Here is a 25585-nt window from a genome sequence, read left to right on the forward strand (position 1 = left end):
AGCAATTTTACAGAAAAGGCACTTATAATAAGTGGACTTGGCACAACAGTGATGTGCAGATGACGGACAGAGCAGATTCTTTGTGGTCAGATCTCCACCCAGGGAAGACAATACTCGTACTGACTGCTCCTAATGATTCCATTAAGTGCTCAGTGATGTCACAATGCCACGGAAAATGAGTTTGTAATTACAGTCTGTTAAGAAGACACATAGTTGAATGGAAAACTGTTTCAAAGTTTACTGTTCACATTTCACAACAGCCAGTTGTTTTCTTTAACGGCAATCCTACAGTATGTATGCTTATTCGTTATGACTAACAGCTGATCTGCAACTTCCGTTTATATCTTTGTGTTTAAAAAAAGAAAAGGTTTGCCAGATCCTATGTTCGCAGTGGTGTAAAGTAACTAAGTACATTTACTTAGTACTTTAAAGTATTGTACTTCAGTAGACTTTTCAGGATTTTGGAGTGGTGCAACCACTCCCTTACGGAGCTATGTGTGTTTGGCTGGCTGGGTCCATCCCTGGCTGGCTTGCTGCCTGCCTGGGTCTGTCCGAGCACGAAAATAGCATGGTTGGTTTTCACCACCAAGTCTCACTGTGCGCAACCTAACACACACACACACACACACACACACACACACACACACATATTAACTGTATATATGATGATCTTGGTGTGCCAGTACAGTACAGTAGAGGGACGTGGGGCGGCTCGCCGGAACCGGCCTGGCCCCCTGGGTGCATTCCTGGGAGTCTGGATGTTCTGGGGACTGTACTGTACTGTACTGTACTGTACTGTACTGTACTGTACTGTACTGTACTGTACTGTACTGTACTGTACTCAAAAAACGGTAACTGTCATTTCTCGACCATTTTGGACGCGGGGCGGCTCACCGGAACCGGCCCGGCCCCCTGGGCTCATTCCTGTGGGTCTGGTGTGATTTTGACTTTACTGGAGTGTTTCCAATTTCCATTACTTTTACTTCTACTGAAAATGTTGTACTTTTACTTGATTACAATATTTTTTAAACTGTAGTTGCTAGTTACTTTTTAGATTTTGATTATTATTACAACACAATCTAACTACCCTATATATATTTCAGCATTTTGAAAATAGCAGATCTATAAGCTCACAACATGTCGCTTTGTGACACGCCTGACTGATGTCAGGCACGGTCAGCCTGACAAAAGGAAGGGGGGATATTAAAAGCAGCAGAATGGACCCCACCCCCCACCCCATCATAATGAGAAAGCATCGCTGTTTTAAGTGTTCATAACCAGTTGTGTTTTGGTCAATCTTAAGTAAATATAGCACTGAACATGTCACTGGATTTGTTGATTTACAACTAAATTGCTTCAGCAAGTAATTCACACACTAATGTGTGTGTGTGGGGAGAGAGTCAGTCTGAGTGCTTTGCATTCTTGTGCGTTTGCCTGTCCCTGCATCACAAACGTGTGTGTGTGTGTGTGTGTGTGTGTGTGTGTGTGTGTGTGTGTGTGTGTGTGTGTGTGTGTGTGTGTGTGTGTGTGTGTGTGTGTGTGTGTGTGTGTGTGTGTGTGTGTGTGTGTGTGTGTGAGTGTGTGAGAGATGGCTGGCCTTGTTTAGCTTGCCTCCCGTAAACCCTCCAACACACCCACAGACCCTGTTTACTCCTCTAGCAGATTAATGCCCCCCCCCTCCGTCCCCCCTCCACCCGGGCGCTTGCCAGCCTCACCTGATCTGACCCCCAAACCCTCCCCCCCCCCCCCCATGCGTGATTCATTCATCTTCCTGTCGCACTCTGTGAGGAGACACGTCACCCAATTCCATGTCCGCCCTGAGCCCTCAAGCCCTGCACCCGCACTGACTTAAGTGGCGTCAGCTGGTAAGTGCTTGAGGGTGAGAGGCTGCAAGGGTTTCACATGGTATAACATGAATGGAACAGCACTTTACATTAGTCCTTCATTCATGTCACTTTATTTAACTTATGTATGGCTCTTACTGTCCTTATTTACAGTTATTGCTTTAATGGTTGTGCACTGTTTATTATTATTATTATTATTACTAGAGCGGTGCCCGTGGGGAAGGCCTACTTGGAGCTATGCAAGTTGTAAATGCATACGGAGTACACCCCCTGTGTGCCTTTTTGGGGCTGTTATGGACAACCGTTGGTCCGATAGTCTCGACACAGGCCACTGCAGCCCCTGCGGTGCCCGTGGGGCCTACTTGGAACGATGCAAGTTGGAAATGCATGCCCCACCCAGATATTATGAGTTGGAGCCTCTACAGCGGTGCCCGTTGGGCACTGGCCTACTTGGAACGATGCAAGTTGGAAATGAATGCCCCACCCAGATATTATGTCTGTCTCCCTTTTATGCCCATATATGGAGTTCTTTGGATGCTGGGCAGAGGCCCGGTCCAGAGTCCAGGCAGAGGCCCATTTAAATTGTATTTCCATTTTCTGTATTTACTTTTCTCATTTCTTATGTCTTTCTTTTTGACTAAATATACAATATATTTTCCATTCAGTCTCCCTGTGAGAATAGTGAGAATATACTGTTTGTTGTTCTAACCGCAATATGATTTGCTCACTTAAATACCTTAATGATTAATTGGAGGATTCCCCTTATTCCCACACTATGAACTGTGGATAATTCCCTTAGCCAAAGGCCAAATTCCAATACCCCAAATCTCGGTCACTGGCTCACTCACACTCGCTCACTCCAGCATGGCGGTGTTGTGGTGAAATTGGTGACCTGCCGAAATATGTGGACTTGTTGAACTCTGTTAATAAACAAACTGCAACAATTTACATTCGGACACTGACATTATGTGATTGTCACATCATTTCAGCAGGTCAACAATTTACATTCGGACACTGACATTATGTGATTGTCACATCATTTCAGCAGGTCAACAATTTCACCATAATACTACCATTCTGGAGTGACCGAGTGTGATTGAGCGAGTGGCTGATATTTTGGGTATTGGAATTTGGCTAAAGTCTGCATCGATGCTGACTTAGGGAAAGGGTGCATAAATGGGCAGGGCTGAGCTCTCACTGACTGAACCATTTCACACATGGGACAGTCCTTCAAGTGAGTCAGTAAGGTGGCAGAGAGGTGAGTACAGAGTGAGTATAGAGAGAAAGAAAGAAAGAAAGAAAGAAAGAAAGAGGGAGAGAAAGAGAGGGAGGGAGAAAAAAAAGAAGTACGATAGGCAGAGATAGTCATGAAAGAGAGTGTGCGTGCGTGCGTGCGTGCGTGCGTGCGTGCGTGCGTGCGTGCGTGCGTGCGTGCACATGTGAATAGAGGCCCACGGGGCATCTGGACCACAACCAACCCTGTCACACAGATTTCCCCCTCTCTCTCTCTCTCTCTCTCTCTCTCTCTCTCTCTCGATGAAGAATTAGCCAGACAGTCACCAACAGTCGCTGCCAAAACTGGACAGAAACACACTTAAATAATGTCCTCAAATGCCGGAGCAGTTTGACAGGCTGACACGAGTTGTATTTGGCAAAAGCAAAAATTGTCAAAAAAGGTCTTCTGGAAAATAATAACACATTAGTTACAGAATTCCTCCCTGACATCCATGACATGCGGTGTGGCTACCATTTTCTCCTGTGTATTATGTTCTGACGCCTCTGTTTTCACTTGGAGTTTTGGAATCAAACCCGTTACGGAAGGAATGTCGAGGCGTGAACCCCCAAAAGGGAAAACTTTTGGGATGATTCCTTCTGCGGGACAGTGACGGTTAAATTATATTCTTACTATTCTATTGTGATTGTGTCACTGGCACCGCCCTGATGTAGCATATATAAAAAACATAATACTGCAGTTAAAGGGATATTTCACTTTCAAACATCATTTGGGATCAATTTATCTTCTACTTTAGTTTTTAAGAGTCTTGATTCAGTATTTGGATATTTGATATTCATTTTAGATGCCCTGCCCCCTTCCTTTACAAACCCATTGTAACTTCAGACTCCATTTTAACCATGATAAATTAATCGAAAACACACATCCTTGGTTCTGGTGACTCATACTGCCCTCCTAATATGTGAGGGATGTGTATTTTTCTGTACTTTTTTCATTTATTTCTAATACAAATATAAAGATTCATAAAACAAATCCAGGGACGGGGTCCCTTTAGTTTCCATTTGTACAAGCGAGTAGTTGGGACGAATAACAGTCTAAGTCCATCATTTATTCTGACCCCTCCCCGAAAAGGCCTAGCTGTCCTGACCCCTTATCCATAATTTATACATTATGGATAATTAGTGTGGACTTCGACTGTTATTCGTCTCAACTGCTCGAGCTAAATTCATATTTCGAATGTTACCACGTTGTGCTCTAATTAGCGCTCTTAACAAGATACACAGTCCATGCTAATATAGCATCGGTCAAAAGCAATACTCTGTCAAATGTTTCACGCTGAGACTGTACAAATGGAACCAAAACCGACAGGCTCCCCTTTCGCTTCTATTTGTAAAATCTGTGAGATAAATAATTAACACTAAAGAAGTTGCCTGTCCGTGTACAGCGCTCTAATTAGCCAAAACGAGTGGCGTCATGGGGCAGTGTACCGCGGAGCGCCATACAACTCCCCGTGGTGCAGTAGGAAAATGAAAGGAAGCGTATAGCAGAGCGTTGTATAGGAGTGGTGTCTGTTGGCACCGGCAGGCGCTTTGGAGCCCTGAGCTGGATAGAGTTACACAGCCTGGCCCGACTCAGTGAGCAGCCATGCTATGCTCACTGGACCCGGCAGAGCTGGGCCCTCTGCAGGGTCCATGGACTCGGGGCAGAGCTGGGCCCGCTGCAGGGTCCATGGACTCGGGGCAGAGCTGGGCCCGCTAGCGCTGCAGGGTCCATGGACCCGGGGCAGAGCTGGGCCCACTGCAGGGTCCATGGACCCGGGGCAGAGCTGGGCCCACTGCAGGGTCCATGGACCCGGGGCAGAGCTGGGCCCACTGCAGGGTCCATGGACCCGGGGCAGAGCTGGGCCCACTGCAGGGTCCATGGACCCGGGGCAGAGCTGGGCCCACTGCAGGGTCCATGGACCCGGGGCAGAGCTGGGCCCACTGCAGGGTCCATGGACCCGGGGCAGAGCTGGGCCCGCTAGCGCTGTAGGGTCCATGGTAGTGTAATGTTTTACTTTGGTAATACTTAACTGGACTGTACCACAATACTGTACCAAAATAAATAAAATAATCAAATGTAAAAGGTAGTTTAAAAAGATGCAATATTTGCCTCTGAGATGTAAATGTATCTATAGTAATAGTAATGGAAAATATGCATACTCAAGTAAGGTAAAAGTACCTCAGAATTGTACTTTTAAGTGCAGTAAATTAGTACGTACGGTTCCACCCCTGGCCCAAGTCCTCTGAGTGGAACCAGGAATGTTTGACCAGGAGGAGGAGGAGGAGGAGGAGGAGGAGAAGGAGGAGGAGGAGGAGGAGGAGAAGGAGAAGAAGAAGAAGAAGAAGAAGAGGAAGAGGAAGAGGAAGAGGAAGAGGAAGGAGGAGGAGGCCAAAAACCTCAGATGGAATCCTTGTCTGTCCAAAACAGTTACTTTTCGGGGGGGAAAAATGTAAAAGAAAATTACCTGTTTTCCGATGGATCCAATGTAGTTATGATTTAAAGTCACAAGCTCTTGTTAATACTTTACTCTGGTTTAATACTTATGAAACAACACAGACATACTTAACTTCTGATTCATTGAATATGAAGGACCCCAATGGAAACAAGCCATAGGCTTTCTGGGGTTTTAAATCCTCTTAGCAGTCTTTGTATTGAACTGTGATTTCCTGCAGTGCTTTTTTCCTGTAAACTGTATTCAATCAACCAACCACTATCATTCTCACAAAAAACAAAAACAAAACTAAATAATGTAAAATATCAAAAATAGGATTTTGCTATTTTTTTGACACTTTGGTATGACACTTTGGTATTTGTTTTCTTCATTTACAGAAGAAAACAAATATTACAAGGTATATGTCAGCGGCGATGGCCACGAATTGTTGTAAGCTTGTAGATCGGCTATTTAAATGATCGTACAATAAAACAATAATGGTTTTGGACATAAAAGGTTTCGACCATATCTACAGTATTTTATTCGTATGTTATTGTGCATTTTAAAAAATCCCCGGGATGTCAGTCATGGTGGCTGTTGGGGTTTCAACATCTGCTTTGTGTGTTAGGGACAATGGCCCACGTCAAGACATATTGGGACTTATGGTTTCAGCTCTAAATCAATACCCCCCCCGCCCCATTACACACACACACACACACACACACACACACACACACGACTTGTGAGGACATCAGCGTTTTAGGACAGCAAATTTGAATTATGAATTCTTGCCATTCTTAAGCTGAAAATAATGAATCTACACGGTTGTAGAGTTTGTAGAGATTCTGTTTCCGGTGCTTGACACCTACATATAAATCAGGCATATAACTCCAACCCTTAAAACCTAACCTATAAAGTCCATAACCTTAACCGTAAGACCAAACTGAATCTTTTCCTATCATGCAGAAAAAATAAATTACAGTAGCGTTATAGTGGCATCCCTCAAACCACTGGTGCTCATGAAAGGGATATAATGTTCAAGAGAGATTCTCTAGAATATTTTCCTAATTGTAAGCAACCATGAAAGAACATACATTTCTCTTGTGAGGACCATAATTACCTCACAATGTTTTATTGTGAGGTCAAATTATATCATACTTGTATTGACAGACCTTGTGTATATATATACCTCACAAGTAGCCTATAGTAGTACAAGTACACACACACACACACACACACACACACACACACACACACACACACACACACACGTCTCGATCACTGGCTTGTTCCACTGGCGAGCGTTCAAGAATGGACAAGCGCTTATTGAGAAAGAAGGAAAACTGTTTTGGTAGAGAGTGGGGGCGGCGGGTGGGTGGTGGGGGAGTTCTTCTGAAGGGGGACGATATACACACACACACACACTGTAGTATATCTCTTTTCCAATTCACTACAACAAGAAACAGATTTATAACAATTAGTCTGAGTTAACTGGGGACGGTTTATTGAGCAGAAAACGCATGTGACAGGGGGGGAGGCGGGGGAGTGAAATATCTGCCCACATGCACGGCCCCGAGCAGAAAATGTACAACCACAGACTGTCTGTATAGGACGTTATAATTTACTCCCAGCATGCATTGTACGTTACAGTGGTGTAAAGTACATTTACTCTACTCTTTACTGAAGTTTACTTAGGTTATTTTTTATAGGCTTTTTCTTTTTACTTTACTTGAGTGTTTCCAATTTCCAATAGGCCCAATTTTACTTCCACTTCAGTACCTCAAGATGTGAAAATGTTGTTACTAAGTTACTTTGAAGATTTGGAAGCCCACCCTGAGCAAGAAAGTTTGCGACGGCACACAGTGGCAGCAAAATAACTCCCCCTTAACCGGAAAAAAAATGTCAGGCAGACCCAGGCTCTGGGGCGGGCGGCCATCTGCCTCGACCGGGAGGGGAAAGAGGGAGAGAAGAGAGAAAGCAATAGCAACAACAGAACCAAATTTGATGACAGCAGCAACAATAAAAGCAATACTTAGTAGCAATGACAATAGCGTGATGAGCCAATAATGTTAATTGTAATTGTGAAACACGCATTATTAGTACACACCGTACAATGCTTAGTGTCAATGGAAGAGTCCATTTGCAGAGGTTCTTTGGTTCAGGACCCCCGGGCCCCAAGTGGGGTCGTGGGAAGATGATGTTCCAAGCTTGTAGATGTTATTGTAGATGTTATTTTCAACTTTGTTTAACATTTCGGGAAAATCTTTGAAGCGTTTTGGAAAATGTACAATTTCAAATGCATCGATTGTAAAAAGGAAATGAGGTTTGTACTGATAATATTTTGTACTTTTGAATATGTGCAGTAAGTGTTTTATTTTTGTATTTTTTTTTTTAGATTTGACTCAAATTTTTGACACAAATTTGAACAACGTTCATCACAAACTTCTCTATTAAAATTCCGGGAGGTGTCCAAATAGACACACAGCGTTTATTTTTTCTTCTTTTTTTAACAGTTTTTTTACAGAGAGGGGGCAAAATATTATGATTTCAGTTTTGTTTTGATTTAATTGGAGAACATGTCTAGCCATTCGACCTTTGGATATCGTCAAGGCAATTACATTTTTTTTTTTTATTCCAGAGTATCTATACTTTGACTCAGGGTCGAGTACTTTGTCCACTACACTACTCGACACCGCGTAGTTCAGCAAACACATCATCGCTCCCTTAGAATGTATCGATATCCACGTGGGCTGTATTATATTATATTATATGATATCATTATATATATATTCTGTGGTGTTCACCTCTTTCTCAGTGGGTAATAAGTGAATTAGTGGGACGTAGAGGATGATGGACGACAAGGGGGCGGCGTGTCTAAAAACCTGCCGTAAATCCTGGTGCCGCGGCCACTTAATACCCTGGCCAAGAGACCCCGGGACTCATTCCTCAACGCCGGACACACTGACAGCCCCAACAGCCATCCATTATTACATGACTCTATGAGAACCACTCCCATTGTCCACTCTCTCTCTTTCTCTACATGTCTCCGGCTATCAGCGCAGACATATCTGCATTATGGACGGACTGTGACAGATGGGACTGGCCCGATGACGGACACTAATCAAGTACATTTTGTGCTTAAAGCGGCACCATGTAATCTTTTTAATGAATAAAATGTAACATTGTACAATCTGTGTGCAAATACAATATAACTTATGCAATCTGTATGGTAGAGTATATGTTGGTAAAATATAATTTATACAATCTGTATGGTAGAGTATGTTAATACAATATAAGTTATGCAATCTGTATGGTAGAGTATGTTAATTTAAAACTAGTATACCTCAAGTTCTTATTGATTGGAATCACTTTTAATAATGTCAATAATATCATACAACTATTTTTATGTTTTGCCGATTATTTTGGGGGGCCAACTTGCAATACCGTCACTAGAGGCCCATATGGCATTGGTTGGCAATCGGCGGCTTAATCCAGTGGGTCCCGACGTTTCAGGGCGAGACCCAAAAGAGAGATTAGACGTTTGCCCAGGACCCAAACTAGTGAAAATAAATAGCAGATATACAAGTGCACATATATCGTTTCGCACTGTTGCGAGCTTGTAGATCAGCTATTTTCACTAGCCTATACTTCTTATTCGTATTCATGAAATTTCTTAGATTTGTTTGTTTGATTGATTGTTTTAAAATGTATTACATTATTTTTCATTTTATTATAAATAAATATATATATATATATATATATATATATATATATATATATACACACACATTTAAAAAATCACACCCGTGCGAAGTGAGGGTTGCTTTTATCATCATACATCATCCATTCATTATCAATGGGAATTTAATCCTTGCGTATAGGACAAAAATATCCGATTTGCTCAGACACATATGACGAAAATTCTCCATTCATTGTCAATGGCATTTAATGTTTGTGTGAGGACAATCGTGACTCATAAAAATTGGTCTGTGACCCGCAAATGGGCCCACTGTGTGCAGAAAACAGTGGACTAATGCATATTATAATAACATCTTTGAAATAATAATAATGATAAAATAGGTGAGAGTCACTGTCCTACTTTCTCCAGAACTCTGCTCCGCCTCCAGCACCCCCCCCCCTCCCACTACCACAACAGCTGGCTTGTCATCTAGTCATGTGACGTGTGTGTGTTCCCCCCTTCCCCCACACTATCAGCTGTGTCCCCAGCCCTGCCTTTCAACATAGATCAACCTTTTTTTTTTTTTTTTTTTTTTTACAATGACCTGCATATACATATATAAGGTTTTTGCCCGAAAGCGACAATATGGCACACAGCATAGATCTGTTTTACAACAGCCCTGTCATAACACTAGAAATATACAATATAGAAATATACACCATAGATCAGCTTTACAACAGCCCTGTCATAACACTAGAAATATACAATATAGAAATATACACCATAGATCAGCTTTACAACAGCCCTGTCATAACACTAGAAATATACAATATAGAAATATACACCATAGATCAGCTTTACAACAGCCCTGTCATAACACTAGAAATATACAATATAGAAATATACACCATAGATCAGCTTTACAACAGCCCTGTCATAACACTAGAAATATACAATATAGAAATATACACCATACATCAGCTTTACAACAGCCCTGTCATAACACTAGAAATATACAATATAGAAATATACACCATAGATCAGCTTTACAACAACCCTGTCATAACACTAGAAATATACAATATAGAAATATACACCATAGATCAGCTTTACTATGGCCCTGTCATAATGCTATAGAAATATACACCATAGATCAGCTTTACTATGGCCCTGTCATAATGCTATAGAAATATACACCATAGATCAGCTTTACTATGGCCCTGTCATAATGCTATAGAAATATACACCATAGATCAGCTTTACTATGGCCCTGTCATAATGCTATAGAAATATACACCATAGATCAGCTTTACTATGGCCCTGTCATAATGCTATAGAAATACACACCATAGATCAGCTTTACTATGGCCCTGTCATAATACTATAGAAATACACACCATAGACCAGCTTTACTATGGCCCTGTCATAATGCTATAGAAATACACACCATAGATCAGCTTTACAACGACTCTGTCAGAACAGTATTAGATCAGCTTTACTATGGCCCTGTGTCATAACACTATAGAAAAATACACCATAGATCAGCTACTATGGCCAAAACACAGGATAATTTCTAGCCTATTGTATTTTAAATGTTGAAAAAGAATTTGTGACCAGATGGGTTAGGATTAAGCAGCTCATCTTTCTGTGGTTGGTGAGTGGCATAATGACATATAGATTATTGTTTGATAGTTCCTCAAATTAACACAAATTAATAAGCAAATGTCACATAGGCCTAATTGTGTTTGGTACGCTGATGACATCAGCATACACAACATGGCCTAACTCAAACGGACAAGCTTTACAGATCTACTACTTTTGATGATTTTGCGTGATGAAGGGTGTCAACATAAGGGTGTTAATTTACAAAAATAAAACAAACAAAAAACGATTTAATCTGTGCAAATTTCAACACGTGCAATTGGTTTGGTTTGGGCATTATACAGCTTTTGTCCCCACACGTCTCAATATTTGCCATTGACGATGAAAGGAGAAATTAGGTCAAATGTCCGCCAAATATGATGTGAATTTGTGGCAACACAAACATTAAATGCCATTGACAATGAAGGGGAAATTTACGTCGTATGTAAATATCTCAATATTTGCCATTGACAATGAAAGGAGAAATTAGGTCAAATGTCTGCCAAATATGATGTACGACGACAAGAGCGCCCCTCACTTCACACGGGTGTGATTTATTTTTATTTAATTCATATGTTACCCATGTTCAATGCCAAAAAGTATACATTAAATCATTAATTTGTAATCGTTTGTAGCCTAGTCTATGACAATTAATCGCAAGATTCGCAACTGAGACACTCTCTTCATCATCATTCATCATCATCATCCTCATCTTTCCGTGCTAAAAGTGACCTCTGGTGAACTTTTCCTTCTCTTTCTTTTTTCTTTTTTTCCCCCTTTTTTAATCCGTTTTCTTTAGGACCTAGCGGGGAGAAAGCAGCGCTGCCTGTCTACTAGGTTCAGAGAGAGAGAGAGAGAGAGAGAGCGAGCGAGCGAGCGCGAGAGAGAGAGTCTCAGTCAGTCAGTAAGCTCTGGGTCTACATGGAGTTATGTTGTACCTCTGGCCGCTGCATCGCTGCTTCTCTCTGTAGTGAAGAACCGCCGTCCCGTCATGTCTGCCTCCGCCGCCGCTGTGGATACTATTATTATTAAACACAGACATATTAGGAGCCTTTATTCTTTCGTTCTTCTATTAATGTCCTCCGCTTCCAGCGTCACCCCCAACAATGAAGGTAAGAAAGAACACGAGCCATGTGTGCAGCCAGGAGGACAGGGAGGGAGGGAATGTTTTCGTGCGTGCTTGCTTGTGTGTGTTCAGTTGTCAATATCGGAGTGGTGGGCAGCGGACTGCTTGCTATAAGTGCAGTCAGATGGATCTTCGGGACTTTATAGCCTCTCTGACCCGCCGCGGAAAAGAAAGGAGAGCAGAGGGGGGACCGGGAGTCCGGGACTCCGGGGTCCGAGAAAGTAAAAAGCCGTTGGTCCTTGGTTTGTTATAAAAGAAAGAGTGATACTGATCGGACCACGGTTAGCGGGGAGATAAAGACAGAAAGACCACCTTATAACGGCAGGGGTCGAGACGTAAATCGGCCAAAACCTCGATCCGATTGAAGCAGGACAGGACAGGTTAACGCAGCCGATTTGAAAGTGTCTGACACGTCAATGTGTTTTAGGCTACGTTGTATGGATTCTATTTTCTATTCTAACACGGAGTTTTACTATTATGATTATTTGTTCTAGTTCCATAAACTGTCAGATTGATTGCAGGGAACTCCGTGCCCGGGTCGGGAGTTCCCTGCAATCAAGTCAAACTGTGTTTATTATTACAACAGGAGGACACAATAGGCTGTATGCAGCGGACATGCACGCACGCAAGTTTAAACTAGAGAAAATATAACGGGGATCGTTATGAGCAGCTTTCTGAATCTGAACGCGATGATGACTTGTAGCCTAAATAGAATTAGGCTACCCTAGTCAATTAATACTAGGTTACCCCCCCCCCCCCCCCCCCCCACACACACACACAATAAATAAATACATCAAAAAACTGTTTTGTAGGCTATGCAGATTTGTATAACCACGGGTTAGAAAGCCGCGTTTATCCATATATCGCTTTGTTTTGCTTATGGATATCGATTACATATATCATATCAGTGATTCTTTATCAGGACCCCCAGACAGTCCCATGCAGTTTGCATTAGATCACCGTCAAGCCCCATATTTATTTATTTCTGGGAACCCCCGATCTTCACTGTAAAATCCTCAGTGCTAATTTAGGCAATTAACAAATGGAACCAAATTGACCCGTATTGTATAGCATATAGTTACAGACCCCCCTAAGGGACCTTATTGGTCCTTTGGGAGCCCTTCTTCAAGAGTCCAATTAATGACATGTTTTTATGTTGACTAATAGCCCGTCAAAAGTAATGCATCTGGTTGTGAGGATATATAGGATAATTCATCTGTCTAGCTTATGTTTCCTGATTCTACGACATTAAAAGCATGCATTACATTATTTGGAATACTTGAATTGCATGCCAGTTGTGCAATTCCGTATAGCCTATAGGCCTACTTGTCGGCTATAATAATAGAATAATGCTTTATCGTTGTGTTCAAGTGCAGTGTCCGTGGCCATGTTACACCCGTAGGCCTACGTCATATAGGCTATCAAATCACTGGTATAATTGTGTTTTAATAATATAAATGCAAGGTTTAACGATTTATGATACTATTAGGCAATATAGGCTTCAGTCTGAAGTTTTTATATATTTATTTGGAGTTGTGCAACATGAACGAAGCTTTCATTTGACAGGGACAATAGGCTACACAAAAACAATTTGTATCAAAAACATGAAACCGTTGCGTGATTGTATTGGCCTATAATGTAGCCGAATTTGCGCCCAGTCCCAAGATCGTATAAAACAAAATGGTAGAGAATGATACGTTATTGAGTAGGCCTAGACATTTCCGTTTAAGTAAGTTGTAATTAGGCTAGTATAGGCCTATAACACGGCTAGGCCTATATTATGTTGTCTTGAAGACAGGCGAGCGATTAGTTTGACTAAAGCTCCCTCCTTTATACGCATTATAATTCAATTGATCATGGTAGGCTATAACTGAGATAACATTATTTTACTAATAGCTCCATTAACAGCAACAGGCTATACATTTGATTTTCAACATAGATTATCGTTTTTTAGTTAAATTGTACACTGACTGTGCTGTCAGCCCATATGCATCGCTTTTATTTGATCATTGGCGCGCAGATCAATAGGCTATTTAAATATATGTAGACCTACCATATGTGTAGGCTGGTTTGTGTCAATCCATGGTCTGTGAAATCTATAAGAGAAAGTTGATGAAAATGAAATGCCAGTATATAGGCCTATTTTTGATTGATTGGAAGAGGTCTGTGACAGTGACTGTATAGGTCAAGTGCATGGGCCTACTTTGTGTGAAGGATCATTTAGCCTAGGCCTACAAATCGTTGTATATGATGCCAACATTATATTTTAATTCACCTTGACTTATTATCTTGATTTACCTTTCCACATAAACAGTTTGGCCAGTGGTTCTCAAAGTGTGGTCCGGGGACCCCCTGGCGTAATTGAAGGGGTCCTTTTGTGTATCAATTTGGAAATAACCTATATCTACAAGCTTGAAAAATGACAAAAAGTTGTCAAATATTCTGTTATAGGGCTCTGTATGGAACAACATAGAGCCTATAGGTCTACACTATTTTCAGATGGGGTCCGCGGCCAAATAGTTACATAGGCATACATGTGGGGGTCCTTGACATGAAAATATTTGAGAAGGACTTTTATAGTATCCTTTTATATTCTGTTTGTATAGCCCTCTATATGAAAACTTTAGAAACTGTGTGTGTGTGTGTGTGTGTGTGTGTGTGTGTGTGTGTGTGTGTGTGTGTGTGTGTGTGTGTGTGTGTGTGTGTGTGTGTGTGTGTGTGTGTGTGTGTGTGTGTGTGTGTGTGTGTGTGTGTGTGTGTGTGTGTGTGTGTGTGTGTGTGTGTGTGTGTGTGCGCGCGTGTTGTTTACCGCTAGCTGGCTCTCTCAATTATAATATGATTATGATAATGTGTTCCACGGTCTACCAGTGAGTGGCGCTGCAGAGCCGACAGTCTGTCTACTCTATAGAAACACATTATTAGACCTCTCCCACCGTCTCTTTCTGTACAATAACAACACTCAGAAAGCAACAAAAACAAGTTAAAATATAATTTTTGCATCTCTATGGGTTTAATTATGACTGTATGGGTCTGTTATGTACCGGGGTTCGGTGGCGTGCTGTTGAATTCGGTGTTGGGTGACAGAGTGAAAAAGACAGTTCAAATATCATGTATTTTTTAATATAGGCCTATATATCATAAAATCTTTTGTAAAAATAATTGTGTTGTGTGCATGATTTAGGCTAGGCCTACTTTGTGTTAGAAAGCAACACTAATAGATTAATTAATGTAGCAGTCTACTCGGCCCACAATAAACTTTAAAGTGGAATTTTGCAAGCAATGGCAGCTGCCATAACTTCATGGCTCCAGGGGGGAAATACATTTACTTAAAATCCTTGGGTGTCGTTTTGTCTATCTGCGTTGATTATTCTGTTGATTATACTGTAATAAAATTACAGTAAAATAATAACATGTCGATTTGAACAAACTGATCGCTTTCACAACTCACAAGGCATTATATTCTCCACAGTAGGGTAGGCTACTTGTATCCCCCCTAATCTTTACACATGGTATTGGTATATACCCAGGTGGTTCAGGTGCAATGCATCATTGTTGATTAGCAGCAATTGGAGGAGCATGCAGTCTCCGAGGTGGAAAGCCTGGTGACGCGAGGCGACTGGTGAGGACTGGAGCAGTGGCGCGTTTTTGGCACAGAGAGAGAGAGAGAGTTGTAGGCCTATTGTTTTTTTGTTGCGCTTATATAGTTGTCAAAATGAAAAGATAGCGAAGCAGAGTAGCAGACCTCCCTGTTCCTGAATGCATGTTTTGGTAAAAAAAAAGACTGACATAGCAGCAGCAAACACTAAACAGACCTGGTGAAGACCAGAAGAAGATAAGAAGGTAGGCCTACGTACACCACCCGACTTGATCTTTTTAGGGAAATTAAGGCAAAAATGGGGGGAAATAGCCGTACATAACTGCAAATAATGTTTCGTGACGTATCGCCATACCTTAGCTTATTTTGCTGAAAATCCTCAGGTTTAATTTAACTCCGGGTGTGCGTAAATGGAACCAAATGGACCCGTACCTACCGACCCGTACCGTCTGACGTCCGTACGGGTCCATTTGGTTCCATTTACACAGTCCCAGAGTTATACGAAATCAATATAGGCCTAGGCTCATTAGGCTGGCAAAATTGCAAATGAATACTTCAACACTTGAGGGGATTTGTAACTGCGTAGCCTTGTGTCCTGATTCTGAAGGCAAATAAACTCAACACACAAGTGTATAAACGGTCAAAAACTATACTACAATTAATTTAAAAAAAATCCATCATTTTCTTAATTGATTATTGCTATTTTTATTACATTTTCTCAAGCTATCGTTTTTAGTCCACGTATGACAGGTCACAGTTTAGGCAGGGAGTAGGTTAATTGCGGACCTTATTGGGTGTTGGGTTCTCATATGAAACTCTCATTTCATTTCATAAAAAGAAAAAAAAGCTTTAAAATAACAACAGCCAAGTACATTACGATCTTTATGTGGCTTCTGGGCTCTGGTGACGTATTAGGTCAGGATATGAATGGACATGATTATTGTTATTACACATAAAACGCATGTATTCTTTTTAAAGGAGGATAATGAGTGTGCTGTAGTTACTTTACAAAGCCATAAAGTTTGGTGGTCATACTTTTATGAAGATATTAAAGTGATCGGCCAATTAGTTCTGGAATTAAACTTTGTTATGGGGCCACAAGTCAGGTGGTACAGTAGGCTAACCTTTTATTATTATTATTATTTACTTTCCTGCAGCATGCAATTATTTCATATTTTAATAAAGACGACTTACTTCACATAGATCCAAAAATATATATTTTATATAGCCTAATAACACAATAACTTTTACTAACTAGAGCAAAGAGGAGATCCGGGCACACTTAATGTTAAAAGGAGGAAATATTGGTTCAATAAAATATTTCCTCCTTTTAACATTAAGTGTGCCCGGATCTCCTCTTTGCTCTATATCGTTGTTATCCCGATTGATCCCAGGAGCACCTTTTTACCTTTTCTACATTTTTTTATACCTACACACCTCCTGAGCACCTGCAGGTTGCCTCCTTGCCTCGAACTTTTACTAACTACTCCACTACATCTCAGAGGCAAATATTGTTTTTACTCTACTACATGTGACAACTTTACTAGTAGTTACTTTGTCGATTTTGATTTGTCCTTACAAAACAGACTAAGCACTTAAGCCCTACATTTCGGCTATTTGAAAATAGCCGATCTACATGCTCACAATGTCACAATGCAACATATTGTGAGCTTGTAGATCTGCTATTTTCAAAAGATTTTTATAAATTTGAAAGGTTGTGAAATGGGACATTCTGTATAATGAGTAGTTATACGTTTTTAAGCTATATTTGGATACCAATAGCCTACTTTTGTAGGCTATACTTTTACTCAAGTACATTTTTGAATTCCGGACTTTTCCCTTGGCTACTACATTGCAGTATTGATACTTTTTGAGTGAAACATCTGTGTATGTATAGCCTACTGTTTCCGCCAGTTGTGTGCGTGTTGTTATGAAGTGGAAGGCATGGCTTTCTATCGGCTCTCCCATCTCGGAGGTCCCGTGCCTACACCAACAAACCCCAACTTTCTTTAATTCCTTCTAAAGGACACATTTATTTTCTCTACCATTTAGACCTAATGGTCTTGAGCAAACTTTGGGCAGATATTATCTCGACTGTAAAAAAGAAAAAAAAGGCTACTTGTCCAAGGTGGGACATTTCTTTTCACTCACTGAGGAGGTTAACTCCAGACACATGATAGCCCAGATGATGTTTTTTTCCCCCTACTTGATCATACTACAGCCAGTGAGCGTATAGCAGATCCACAGGCTCGAAACATTTTTCGACGATATAATGCAGGACGTTCCCTAGAAAGTGTGTTTTTTTATTTCCATATAGTTCGAAAATCCTGCAAGGCAAGCTGTAATGTTGGAGTCGTGCTGGATTGCGTGGCGTCCGGCTAAGCACTCCTCCGAGGCAGCGGGAGGCCTGTGTTATATTTAGCCGGGCAGAGCGCACCCTTCTGCCCGCCAGAGTGCAGGGGCCTTGCCCCGGGACGGACGGGGCGGGGCGGGGGGGAGCCTTGTCATGCCGGCATAGTTTACTGAGGTTACGTTTAGGAATACCAGGCTGAGCAGCAGTTCCGCCGGCTATACGGAGTGTACGCCCAAGGCCGCTGTGTTTTGAGGCGAGCGTTCTGTTGTTTGCAGAAACCTTTTTATCTCCATATTCTAACTTTTTGTGTTTTTTAGAAAGGGAATACTCTATACTTGATCATACTACAGCCAGCATCGCACAAAAGCATCAAAAGGAGCAGATCCATAAGCTCGAAACGCAGGGCCAAATTAGCCATTGGGCCAGTGGGGCCGTGGCCCAGGGGCCCTTGGCTCTCAGGGGCCCTTCAAGGAAACTGGATCGCGCAGAACTGGGTTTGAGGCCCTGAAATTGGCCATTGATTTAGTTAAATTTAGGTCAAAAAGATGATAAAAACACAAAAAAACACAAAAATGTCACGTGCTCACGCGCTAGGGGGGCCCCAAAAACATTACCGGCCCAGGGGCCCTCGTGGGGGTTAATCCGTCCCTGTCGAAACGTGGTGCGAAGGTACCCGTTTTGACCTTGTAGATCTGCTACTTTTGCATATTTGAATCCTGAAACGTCACAGTTTTGGACGATATAATGCAGGAGGACATTATCTTTATATAAGAAACCAGAAAGTGTGTTTTTTATTTCCATTTAGTTCAAACATCATGCAAGGCACGCTTTTGTGTTGGAGTCGTGCCGTATTGCGTGGCGTCCCACTAAGCGCTCCTCAGAGGCAGCAGGAGGCTTGGGTTATATTTAGCCGGGCAGAGTGCACCCTCCTGCCCGCCAAAGCACAGGGGCCTTGCCCTGGCACGGGACGGTACAGGGGAGCCTCGTCGTGCCGTATATACGGTCTCCGGGCTGGAGGGCTTGTTTTGTGTGAAAGAGCGATGGTAGCCTGTGTGTGTGTGTGTGTGTGTGTGTGTGTGTGTGTGTGTGTGTGTGTGTGTGTGTGTGTGTGTGTGTGTGTGTGTGTGTGTGTGTGTGTGTGCGTGTGCGTGTGCGTGTGCGTGTGCGCGCGTGCGGGGAAATGTACTTGCACAGAGCCACAGACTGCACACGCCACACACTGTAACCGGCGGAATGATCACCTTAAAACACGATCACCCTAATTATTTTGCGCTGCCCTTACACCGATCGCTCTGTGGGGCGGTTCTTCTTGTATTCTTGTATTTGTTTTACTGAGAATAAGGTTAGAAATAGGTTTAGGGTTAGGCATAGTTTTACTGGGATTATTACATTTAGGAATAGGGTTAAGCCCAAACCACACCAATGGGTCGCCATGCAACTCCTTAGACTCCGTAGACGCATGTAGACGCAAGAAACCATTGAATTGAATCACTTGTGCATGTCGACTTGGGTAGACATGCGCCACCATGCGTTACATTTAGGAATACCAGGCTAAGCAGTTATGCCGTTGTACGCCTGAGGCCACTGTGTTTTGAGGCGAGCGTTCTGGTATCTGGTGTCTCTTGTCTCCATATTCTAACTTTTTGTGTTTTTTGTTTTTCGAAAACGAATACCCTACTTGATCATACTACAGCCAGTGTCGCACGAAAGCATCAAAAGTAGCAGATCCCCAAGCTTGAAACGTCACAGTTGGCGCCTGAAACGTCACAGTTTTGGACGATATAATGCAGGACATTATCTTTTATATTCCCCAGAAAGTGTGTTTTTTATTTCCATATAGTTCAAACATCATGCAAGGCAAGCTTTTGTGTTGGAGTCGTGCTAGATTGCGTGGCGTCCCACTAAGCGCTCCTCAGAGGCAGCGGGAGGCCTGGGTTATATTTAGCCGGGCAGAGCGCACCCGGCACCCTCCTGCCCGCCAGAGCGCAGGGGCCTTGCCCCGGGACGGGATGGGACAGCCTCATCGCGTGTGTGTTCTCCCATTTTCAACCATACATCTTCTTATATAGGCTAATTGCTACCTCACTAATGCTCAATATAAGATGATATGGCAACATTTCTGTCTACCTACCTCTGTGTCTCAAAGTAGGGCTGTGGACAGTTAAGAATTTTATTTTGACCCATTTATTTCCTGTGTTCTTTGCGGTTCCTCTATCTTCCCCGCCAATGAAAAAAAAAGAAAAGAAAATAAATCCCTTCTTTTCTTTACATCTGTAAACCTGTGATGTGACAATCAATTAGATTCTGATTCTGAAACCATGCCTACTGGTGAACATCAACGCTAGACAGCTTTTCTCATTTCAAACAAGGTCTCAAACCTTTGTTAGCTGTCCAGGAAAATAAATACTGTATATTAGCTTGGATTCCCCATTGATGATGTCACTGGTAGGCATGTTTCTGAACTGTCAATAAAAAAAACTGCTACTTTGAGGAAGAAACCATGAAAAGCACTAAGACTTGTTTACATCAGCCTTCCATTAAGAGAGTTGCGTCAATGAGGGGGAAGAACAAGGTGCCGCTTCTAAACTCGGACACAGAAAGCGAATCACCTGCATGGAATTTCTTGACAGAAAGTAGCTCATAACATGTCTACGGTGGATTTTTGTTAAACAAAAACAAGAGGATCATTTAAGTTTTCTGTACAGCTGCAATGTTGGTGAGTTTAACGTAGTTTAATACAATCCGATTTCAGACTTTTCTGTTTGGATGAATGGGCTGTCAAGGCCAGAAAGTAGTTCTTTGCTACTCGGTAGGCGTACAATTATGTCACGCGCATAGCCTCTAGTGTGTGTGTGTGTGTGTGTGTGTGTGTGTGTGTGTGTGTGTGTACTGTATGTGTGTGTGTCTCTGTCGGGTGGAAACATTGTAAGTCCAAAAGCGTTCATCGCCGGTGACGCTATTTTCACTCCTTTTGTGTGACAGTTCTGTAGGCCTATGACAAAATAAGGCCATTAATCTGCAGGGCGGAAAAAAAACAACATCAAAAAAGTAAAAATATGGAGATAAGAGGTTCCCGCCCGACAGTGACTGTACTGCGTGACGCTTTGCTCCTGGTTGAGCAGAGAGAGAGAGAGCGAGAGAGAGAGAGAGAGACCTAGACAGACAGTGCGGTGGAGGATGGGTTTGGACCGAGTAGCAACATCAGACACAGAGACTCTGGCGTTTGAATAATTCAGAACAGGGAGGTGGTGAGTGCTTCACCCCGTACACACACACACACACACACACACACACACACACACACACACACACACACACACACACACACACACACACATGCAGAACCTGGGTGTGGTTTGAAACTTGATCCAACAAGATTCTTTGTCCTTCGTCCTTTTTCTTTTTTTTAAATACATTTTTTATCCCACAATTTTGTAACCCATTTTCCACCCCAATTGCCTAAGCTGTAATCCTGGGCGCTATATTATGTACTGTTCTAGGCGTATCACGGGCTCCCAGGGGCCACATGTGCAATTCGGTGTGGTGTTGATTGACACCAGTGCATGTTGAAAATCTCCATATACTGTATTTGGCACATACAGTATATGCACATACTATGTGCCTTTGACGTCGGCACCCTATCATTGTTCTGACAGGCACATCATTCTGACGGCACGTTGGTCCGACTCACCCCATTACTAACCCTGTCCCTATCCCTAACAGTACATGAAGCCACGCATTCGGAATAAAGGGATGACGGAATTATGGGCAGTCCCCTTCCCCTCGACATCGCCCCTGGGGCCCGTTCTATCGTGTGTGTGTGACATCAGTGCCTGTTGAAAATCCATATGTGCACAACTGCACAGGTATAGAGAGTATTATTTTGATGCTGTATATTAACCCTTCTTGCTGGGGAACCCCTGGAGCCATTTGTAATTTGTGCACTGATTGGATTATTGGATGTGTGATAGATGAAGGCAGATTGGCACTATGTTGGTGGCAGTGTCATTGTGGCTGGGCTCCCATCGGCTAGAAGTAAGGGTCCTCATGCTCACCTTAAGACTGCTTTGACCGTATAGGGTGAGCTGGGAGTGATATATGTTGTTGACCGCATTTCGTATTTTGCTCACTGTTAACTATTTTCATTACACATTTATTGGAAATGGTGTCATCGAAGTAATTCATTTTTAAACTTGAGCTTTCGTTTTGGTCTTTTAGTTTGCGCGTCATACAGTTTTATCTCCCAGGCTGGTCTGCCTTGCCGGCTGATCGACCTATTGGGGGTCCCTATAAGGCGGCACGTGGATGAAATCACCCCTCGACGTCTTCTGACAGACATACTAGGGGTCGGAACATGCACCCAGCAAGCCCAACCCAGTAGTTACTTTGAGTGGCACCACACAAAGCCATGGGTGAACATGTACTTTAATCCGGTCGTTTAAACGGACCCATCACCAACCTTAATCCGGTCGTTTTAACGGCCCCCTCACCAACCTTAATCCGGTCGTTTTAACGGACCCCTCACCAACCTTAATCCGTTCGGACCAATGCTATGTCGAACCAAAGTCTGCCTCCCACTTAACTATATTACTAACCCAAACCCAAATCTAAACATAACTACAAGCACGCCGCAACACATGTCGAACCAAAGCAAACTTAACTTTATCCGCAATTCTTTTTTGTTTGCGGTGGACACAAAAATGATATGAGCAGGATTCGAACCCACTCAACCCAGGAGGTATGGATTGAAAGTCTATTGCCTAATGAGGCATGCTACGAGCTGGCTGCTGGAATGCTTTTCTAGAGTCTACTTCATTATAACACGCCCAAGTAATGTAAAAGTAAAAGAAAAACCTTGCCCAGTAAGAGAGGGGTTGGGGGAGGGGAAGCCTCGCCCACATGTCTGTCAGAAGACGTTGAGGGTTGCTTTCACCCAACACCTATAAGGCGCAACACCCCCTCTCAAGGAACCTCTGGGGGTCCACGGACCGAGCCCAACTTTGAGAGCTGGACTGATCAGCTCCACATTTCCTGTGGTCACTGCCAGTTAAGACTCCCAACGCGCATCATTTGTACATGTGTTTTATATTGTTTTGAAATATTCCTTACTTTAATTTAATAATGGAAGTCAGATCGGGGGGCTAATGCCTCGCCCAATTGCAGTAGATCAAAGGCAAAAAACACAGATGGCTGATTTTTATTGAACATCAGATCCAAGTCGATGACGAACGGCCGAACCATGTGGAGGTTACTGGAAGAGTCGCGTCAACGCATGGGTCGGTGCATGGTGCACCGGTTCTGGTCGCACGGGTGGACGGTTGTTCTGTTCTCACGGGTGCATGGTTGTTCTGGTTGCACGGGTGCATGGTTGTTCTGGTCGCACGGGTGCATGGTTGTTCTGGTCGCACGGATGCATGGTTGTTCTGGTCGCACGGATGCATGGTTGTTCTGGTCGCACGGATGCATGGTTGTTCTGGGTGCATGGTTGTTCTGGGTGCATGGTTGTTCTGGGTGCATGGTTGTTCTGGTCGCACGGATGCATGGTTGTTCTGGTTGCACGGGTGCATGGTTGTTCTGGTCGCACGGATGCATGGTTGTTCTGGTTGCACGGGTGCATGGTTGTTCTGGGTGCATGGTTGTTCTGGGTGCATGGTTGTTCTGGGTGCATGGTTGTTCTGGGTGCATGGTTGTTCTGGTCGCACGGATGCATGGTTGTTCTGGTTGCACGGGTGCATGGTTGTTCTGGTCGCACGGATGCATGGTTGTTCTGGTTGCACGGGTGCATGGTTGTTCTGGTTGCACGGGTGCATGGTTGTTCTGGTTTGCACGGGTGCATGGTTGTTCTGGTTACACGGGTGGATGGTTGTTCTGGTTTGCACGGGTGCATGGTTGTTCTGGTTACACGGGTGGATGGTTGTTCTGGTTACACGGGTGCATGGTTGTTCTGGTTGCACGGATGCATGGTTGTTCTGGTTGCATGGTTGTTCTGGTTGCACGGGTGCATGGTTGTTCTGGTTGCACGGGTGCATGGTTGTTCTGATTGCACAGGTGCATGGTTGTTCTGGTTGCACGGGTGCATGGTTGTTCTGGTTGCACGGGTGCATGGTTGTTCTGGTTGCACGGGTGCATGGTTGTTCTGGTTGCACGGGTGCATGGTTGTTCTGGTGCGCGACCAGAACAACCATGCACCATGGTGCACCGGTTCTGGTTGCACGGGTGGATGGTTGTTCTGGTCTCACGGATGCATGGTTGCATCCGCAACCGGTGCACCATGGTGCATGGTTGTTCTGGTTGCACGGGTGCATGGTTGTTCTGGTTGCAGAACACCCACACATTTTTGATTTGTGCGGAATACTGTGAATGAAGCCATGCTGGCTTGTGCTGGACATTTTCATAAAATGAATATTACCAGAAACACAAAGAGCTAGCCCTGAATGACCATAATGACCATTTACACTCTCAGTGTTATGGAGGGCCTTGCAAATAAAATGTTTGAGAACCACTAGTACTAGTTGAACTCTTAATGTGTCGTAGAAAACCTGGAGACTTGACATTCAGTAATTGGATCTTATGAAGTTATGATCACCAGTAAGACGCCTGAGGGCGAGAAGCGACCTCGCCCTAAAGGGCGAAGAAGGGTTTGTCACGGACACATTGATGACCCCTGTGAGGACACTGTGACCTGTGTGTGTGTGTGTGTGTGTGTGTGTGTGTGTGTGTGTGTGTGTGTGTGTGTGTGTGTGTGTGTGTGTGTGTGTGTGTGTGTGTGTGTGTGTGTGTGTGTGTGTGTGTGTGTGTGTGTGTTTTCTCTTGCATGATGTGTTGCTGTCTTTGACATGCATGTCATATCTTGCTATTTATACCCTCTGCTCCAATGGGGTGTGTATGGGAGCTGCTCCAATGGGGTGTGTATGGGAGCTGCTCCGATGGGGTGTGTATGGGGAAGGGAGCAGGGCAGAGGACTATGGTTAGCCTGCCAAATAATGGTAAATATGTTTTGAACTAATCTAATCCACAATCCACTCGAATTTTAATTAATTAATTTTTTTAAAAATTCAGATTTTTTTTCACAGATTTATTGTTAGGCTATAGTAAATAAATAAAAAAAATAAAAAATAAAATGAGAATCTTTAATTATAAAGTTTCACAATAACAATATCAACTCTGGGTTTTATGCCCTAACAACAGTCCATTGCCATTTTCAGATTCATTATATGAAGTTCAGTTGACAGTCTTTGTCAAGTTAAGATTTGTCAAATCCCATTCCATGGGACTGCCTTCCAAAGTTTGCGTGCCCTGCATGGGTAGTTAACCCGTCCTGGCGGAGATCCCTGCGCTCTTTTCTTTCTGCTCATGATCTGCTTGGCACGTTGCAGCGTACTGATGAAATGTTTAAATCTAACGTTCTCCACCACTGAAAAGGTTGCGTGTCGCCCCGACTGCGCTCGTTATTCCTTGAGTGCGGTTCGCAGGGTCGAATGATGTGGGAGTTTGGCTCTGAAATGGAATGGAATTGTTGGCTGTCATCTTTTTTACCAGACAGATGGTGAAATGAAAGATAATGCAGATTGGAGTCTGGACACTACTGGAGTTGATCCGATCTCTGCCTTAAAAAGATTCCTATTCTCTCAGGCTTATGA

At 43.0% G+C, this 25585-nt stretch overlaps 1 protein-coding gene across 1 annotated transcript in view; it reads left to right on the forward strand.

Moving 5' to 3' along the window:
- Positions 1–11887: 11887 nt before the first annotated feature.
- epha3 (eph receptor A3) overlaps positions 11888–25585 on the forward strand; it is a 165974-nt gene continuing 152276 nt past the window's right edge. The window contains exon 1 of the mRNA XM_079517759.1: positions 11888–11983. Coding sequence (XP_079373885.1) covers positions 11947–11983 — 37 coding nt within the window. The 5' untranslated portion in view covers positions 11888–11946. The remainder of the gene's footprint in view (positions 11984–25585) is intronic.

This window comes from Electrona antarctica (genome assembly GCF_951216825.1).
Source record: "Electrona antarctica genome assembly, chromosome: 13".
Classification (NCBI taxonomy): domain Eukaryota; kingdom Metazoa; phylum Chordata; class Actinopteri; order Myctophiformes; family Myctophidae; genus Electrona; species Electrona antarctica.